Source organism: Gambusia affinis, linkage group LG07 (assembly GCF_019740435.1).
Source record: "Gambusia affinis linkage group LG07, SWU_Gaff_1.0, whole genome shotgun sequence".
Taxonomy (NCBI): Eukaryota; Metazoa; Chordata; class Actinopteri; order Cyprinodontiformes; family Poeciliidae; genus Gambusia; species Gambusia affinis.
Window position 1 is genome coordinate 15,741,080 of NC_057874.1, and position 5,960 is coordinate 15,747,039.

Genomic DNA, 5,960 nt, shown 5'->3' on the forward strand with positions numbered 1-5,960 from the left:
AAAATTTGACACATTTGTTAGAAACTAAAGGCATGTGCATGTGAAAAGATGGAGAAGGATGAAAAGAAATGCAGGCCTCTTCCAAAAAAACAAAAAAGTTGCAGCCAGAGAAACGATGCAATGAATGTGTTTGAGAATGCAGGGAGTGGGCTTAGCGAACCGAATCAGCTAGAAAAACAACTTCTAAACGTTTAATGCACATCACTGATCAAACTCAGGGTATAATTTCAAGAAAAAGCATGTTAAGACTGAAAGATCCTCAAGCACAGGTGTGAAACTCCAGTCCTCAAGGGCCATTGTCCTGCGGTTCTTAGATGTGCCACAGGTACAAAACAATGGAATGAAATGGCTTAATTACCTTCTCCTGATGTAGATCAGTTCTTCAGAGCCTCGCTAATGACCTAATTATTCTTTTCAGGTGTGGTGCAGCAGAGGCTCATCTAAAAGTTGCAGGACACCGGCCCTTGAGGACTGGAGTTTGACACCCCTGCCCCAAAGGGTCTTTTTCTTTTTACAGTCTTTTCTTTCAAAAACGTCTTGTATTGTTGCAAGAATTTCATTAGATAACTCTGGCAGGTAGATAAACTATAATAAAATTTTATATTTGGTGTTGAGTTCCCATGTTTATCCTATTTGATTTTTGGGAAGAGGTTCGGCAGAAAGAAAATCTTATAGACTCTGTCTTTTGACATAAAGTTGATCCTTCAAAAGTAAATCTGACAACTGAGGTTGGAAAAGGAGCAAGTCCATCAAAGACTGCATCACTTTGCAAAACTACCTAATGCACATAATTAGAATATAATGTTCTGCTATAAGGTTCTCTGTCTTGCTCAAAAATCTATGTGTGCATCTTCAACAAACTTTGTCTTAGCTGAAATGTGTAATTGTTCAGACATTATCTTTTAGTTGAGCAATGTATTTCATTCAGCTGTTTATTTTCACTATTATTTTGCCCGTGGCCGATGTAAATTCACAAAACATAGTAAAACTGATCCAAGATAAACCAAGTAACAGCACATAAAGGAGGTTCCCTGTAGTACTTTACCCCTACCCTTGTCACCTATTTTCTCACTGGAGTCAGTCCCATGACAGGGTGTGTCACAGCTTATCTCCTGGCGATCCCTTCCTACCTGCTCAACAGGATTAGCCACTCCTGTTATTCAGCATAGGTGTGGATAGCGGTGGCTTTACAGCAAAAAGTGAGAGAACAGGTTCAGGTGGCTGAAGAAGAGCCTCCCGCCCCTTGCTCGGTGCATAAAAGGAGACAGCATCAGCAGTCAGACACTCAGAGGAACTTGGCTCTCCTTTTGAAGCTTGCACATCTCCAGCTTTCCTTTGCTCTGCCAGCGGACAACCTTTAACTCTGCCAAGATGAGGAAGGCAATGTCAACCACAAGCTCCACCAGCGTCCGTAGATCCTACGCCACACCAGTCAGCAGTGCCTCCAGGACCAGCTACGGTTCCAGTTATGCCACTGCACCCAGCTACTCTGGTGGTTTCAGCAGCATGTCTTTGACAAGGTCAGGAAGCTATGGTGGCTTTGGCAAGCAGAGTTTTGGCCAGCAGGGTTCCATGCCACACATCACGGCTGTCCAGGTCAACGAGAGTCTGCTGACACCAATTCCTAACACCTTCGACAAATCTGTCGAGGTTATCCGCACCCAGGAGAAGGAGCAGATCAAGACCCTCAACAATCGCTTTGCCTCCTTCATCGACAAGGTTGGTGTCTACCGCGCTCTCCATGTTCATTTACTGTAAGCTTGATTTGCCTTAGATAATTGCAGCTAATTCTACCATCTTTAACCAATACGTGAAAGTAAATGAGGAGAAAGTTTAAGTCAAATTTAGTGTTTAGGATTTTTGTAGGCTGAAGGATGAAGAAACCGCAGAGCAGGGAAGCTGTGGATCTTATCCTTGTAGCACAGTCAGCTCTGACCTGTGGTGTATAGAACCAGAGGAGCTCATAAAAATATTAAGTCAGACTGTCATGTGACAGTGTGCCTCTTCACCCTTTTATTCAGCAAAAAGAAATCTGCGTTTGCTTGGATGGCCTGTCTGAGTCCATGGCAGCTAACTCTGCCCACTAAGTAAACATGACATCAGTGATATCGATGCTCACTTCTCAGCTGGTCAACCGGAATAAAGAACAGGGACATATCTGCACTGCTTCCATGGAGTACAAAGTCTACCATTTGCAAATTGCAACCCTATCGCCTGGTTGTTAGGGGCAACATGAATGTTAACTACATGGCTGTATATCCACTTTCACCTGATTCTATCTTAAAACCACAAATTTCACTTTGAAGTTAGATATGTCTTTTTCGTTCTCTGCAGTTTCCTGAAAACACTTCAGAAAATAACAATTTTATGACACGCTACTGCTTTGTCTTCTATGCCTAAAGTGCCACACCTAGTTTTTTTTTATGGCTAGAGAAACATTGTGGTTATGATAACTCAATAAAGGCTGGAGGTTGAGTCACAGCCCAACAATAGGAACATTTTCTCAGGAACATTTTCCTGGTTTTATTAACTTTTTGGTGTCATCGGGATCATGCACTCAAAAGGCAACGATGAGTTGCAACTGTTTCAGCAAAGGTGTGGCAGTTCAGATAGGTGTGCATGTAATCAGTCGCACAGTTAAAAGTAGATATTCTTAAGCATTATCCCTGAAGTGACACACCCTTTAAATCTTTGTTTTTCACAACTCCTCCCAGTTTTTTTTTCCTTTTGCTTTTATCTTTCAGCTTAAAATATTTTGTACTATCAAACATCGTTCTATATCATTTCAAATATAAGAAGAGTACTACCTCAAAAACTAACTCAAAATAAAAAAAGGCATAATGGGGTTTCTTTTTCTTCTTTTTTTTTCTCCTTAGGTCCGTTTCCTGGAACAGCAGAACAAGATGCTGGAAACCAAATGGAGCCTCCTGCAGGAACAAACCACATCCCGCTCCAACATTGACAGCATGTTTGAGACCTACATTGCCAACTTGCGCAGACAGCTTAATGGGCTTGGCAACGAGAAGATGAAGCTGGAGGGAGAGCTGAAGAACATGCAAAACCTTGTTGAGGACTTCAAGCATAAGTTAGTATTTAGAAAAAAAAACCCAGTATACATCCCCAGAGTTTCTTTCACTTTGCAGATGTTGAAAGCGTGGTATGCTCATGATTTGCTTCGTGCTTCACCAGGTACGAGGATGAAATCAACAAGCGTGCAGCTGCTGAGAATGAGTTTGTGCTCTTGAAGAAGGTGAGATAACATGAAAGTGGCTCTTTTAATTGCGTCAACTATTTCTATGGATGAGTGTGGAAAAAGTCTCACGAATGTTTGCTTCTTGTATTTCCAGGACGTTGATGCTGCCTACATGAGCAAGGTGGAGCTGGAGGCTAAAGTTGATGCTCTTCAGGATGAGATCAACTTCCTCAGAGCCGTGTATGAAGTTGTACGTATAACTTTTACGGTTGAAATTGAGCTACTTTCAACCGTCAAATTAGCACAAATGAGGTAATTTGGCATCTTTTTTGTGTAGGAGCTTCGTGAGCTGCAGGGACAGATTAAGGACACCTCTGTTATTGTGGAGATGGACAACAGCCGTAACCTTGACATGGATGCCATTGTGGCTGAAGTCCGTGCTCAGTATGAGGATATTGCAAACCGCAGCAAGGCTGAAGCAGAGATGTGGTACAAGCAGAAGGTAAGCAACATCGAAGTTTTCCCCCTTATTCTGCCGCAAGTGTGAGCCTTTAACCTTCCTTCTTTTTGGTTTTTGATGTTCTGTTTTTATTTTTTAACTGACAGTACGATGAGATGCAGTCCTCTGCAGGACAGTATGAAACAGACCTGCGCTCAACAAAGGCTGAGATCGCTGACCTGAAGCGCATGATCGCACGGCTTCAGAATGAGATTGAGGCCGTCAAAGCACAGGTACACTTCAGTGACCTCTCGCCTACCAAGCTTTATTGTTTAGAGTCTCGTTTAGGCGTTCAGACATTTGTGACGTCATTTCCCACAGAAAAACAGCCTTGAGGCACAGATCAGCGAGGCTGAGGAACGTGGTGAGATAGCAGTAAAGGACGCCAAGTGTCGCATCAAGGCTCTGGAGGAAGCTCTGAGTAAGGCCAAGGCAGAGATGGCCAAGCAGGTGCGCGAATACAGTGACCTGTTGAACATCAAGCTCGCTTTGGACATTGAGATTGCCACCTACAGGAAGCTCCTGGAAGGAGAAGAGGACAGGTGGGGAAAACTTAAATGTTTATGTTTCAAGGCTGAATTGTAAGCTCAGCCACCACTTTCAGCACTAACACGCCGTTGTTTCTCTCAAAGACTGACCAGTGGAGGATCCAGCGCCACCATCCATATGCAGCAAAGCAGCTCTGGCGGTGGTAGGTGTCCAGTGTAATTTATCATTATCACAAGTAAACCAGTGTAATAACAAAGAAAAAGAAAGGTTAAACTTTCCTTTTTGTTTTCTACCACAGGACTGTCCAGCAGCAGCTCTGGGTATGGCTTTGGTGGCATGTCTGGTGGTTATGGTGGTACCATCACCAAGTCTGTTACACAGCAAAGCAGTTCCAAAAGATACCTTTGAAGCCTTTGAAAAGGAGAGCCACTCCCTTGCACTTCAGAAACTTTTTAAAATCTGTACCAAATCTCTACCCTTTCATGGTGCTAAGCAATGCTGTCACATGTGTTCAAGAAACTATCTGAGCATCCCAAAAATAATCAGCAACTCTTAAAACCGGTAACATTTGTCTGTCCTGTTCAACAACATATAACAGAGGTTTCTGAAGGCTCAGGTCAGTTAACATTACAATGTTTTCTTTTTCTTTCTGCACTGACATCTTATAAAAACACAAAAATAAAGAGAAGCAAAGGCTAATGTGGCAGAGTAAAAGAGAGATAGTTTGAACATCTGAACTATGATGGTTTTGTGATCTGTGTTTCCACCATCTTGCTTTTCGGTTGACCGATCTGCTTGATGCTTAATTGGAGCAAGTCACCAACCAAACCTACTGGAAAAATATGAAATTTTAAACATTTAGTGAATGAACATGTTTACACTTGAACCCTGTGAACTGATTGGTTATTGACTTGCTCCTTTTTTTTTTTTTATCTTGTTCAGACTCTCATTCAGTTTTTCCACCAGTTGCCTTTGATGTCAAATGATGTTGAAACCAGGTTTATTTTATGGAAGGAAGCATTTTAAGTGGCTTGATGCTTGAATGTTATTGAAGACTGTATGAACATCCCATTAAAGTAAATCTGAGAAAAAACCAACACTCTTTGTTATTGTTTTGATTACTGAAAACAAAAGTAAACATGTTTTATAGTTGTTTTTGTTTAGTCATGGAGCCTTCAAATAGAGTAAAAATGTCCCACAACTGCAGTTTCTAGTAATGTTATAATATGACTACAGATCAGTATACACAGCAAAGTCGTCAAAGACACGGGAGAGTGAGTATGGTGTGAAAAAACTGCAACATTTCCTGACCTCAACCCATCAGAGCAGCTTTGGAATGAAACAGACCAGAGACAGCAAGTCAAACCTTCTAATACCACATCTTACCTCACAAATAAGTTTCTGGTAGAATGATCCAATATTAAAAAAATAATACCACTCCTAAACTTTCCAAGAAATTTATAGACTGGACCAAAATTGTATTTAATCCTTTGACTTAAGGAAAGGACTTCACATGTATGTGTGAAAGCAGAAGAACAAAAACTTTTGACAATAGAGTCACAGTAAGAAAACCTGTGGTTGCATTCGTATGTAATTATGTGCTTATATGATGTATAAAATTCAAAAGGTATGCCTTCAGCAACGTGGAGTCTTCTTCTGTCCTCAGCACAGACAGAGTGCAGACGCTGCTGACACCAACCACACACCAACCAAGAAAGCATGAAAGAATCAAAGTAACACTCCATGTGTGCTATTAATGAGTGAATAGCAGAAAAGTCA

At 41.5% G+C, this 5,960-nt stretch overlaps 1 protein-coding gene across 1 annotated transcript; it reads left to right on the forward strand.

The window, feature by feature from the left end:
- Positions 1 to 1,194: 1,194 nt before the first annotated feature.
- Positions 1,195 to 5,278, forward strand: LOC122833775 (keratin, type II cytoskeletal 8-like). The gene is made up of 9 exons (XM_044121643.1): positions 1,195 to 1,719; positions 2,877 to 3,085; positions 3,190 to 3,250; positions 3,348 to 3,443; positions 3,531 to 3,695; positions 3,800 to 3,925; positions 4,014 to 4,234; positions 4,325 to 4,383; positions 4,480 to 5,278. The coding sequence occupies exons 1-9, from the start codon at positions 1,372 to 1,374 to the stop codon at positions 4,587 to 4,589; spliced, it is 1,395 nt and encodes a 464-aa protein (XP_043977578.1). The 5' UTR covers positions 1,195 to 1,371; the 3' UTR covers positions 4,590 to 5,278.
- Positions 5,279 to 5,960: the final 682 nt, after the last annotated feature.

Excerpts from the sequence above, each read along its gene's own strand:
- LOC122833775 (XM_044121643.1), top strand. The coding sequence starts at position 1,372 with ATGAGGAAGGCAATGTCAACCACAAGCTCCACCAGCGTCCGTAGATCC. Across the intron at positions 3,444-3,530 it reads TCAGAGCCGTGTATGAAGTT|GAGCTTCGTGAGCTGCAGGG; the intron begins GTACGTATAACT and ends TTTTTTGTGTAG. Across the intron at positions 3,926-4,013 it reads TTGAGGCCGTCAAAGCACAG|AAAAACAGCCTTGAGGCACA; the intron begins GTACACTTCAGT and ends CATTTCCCACAG.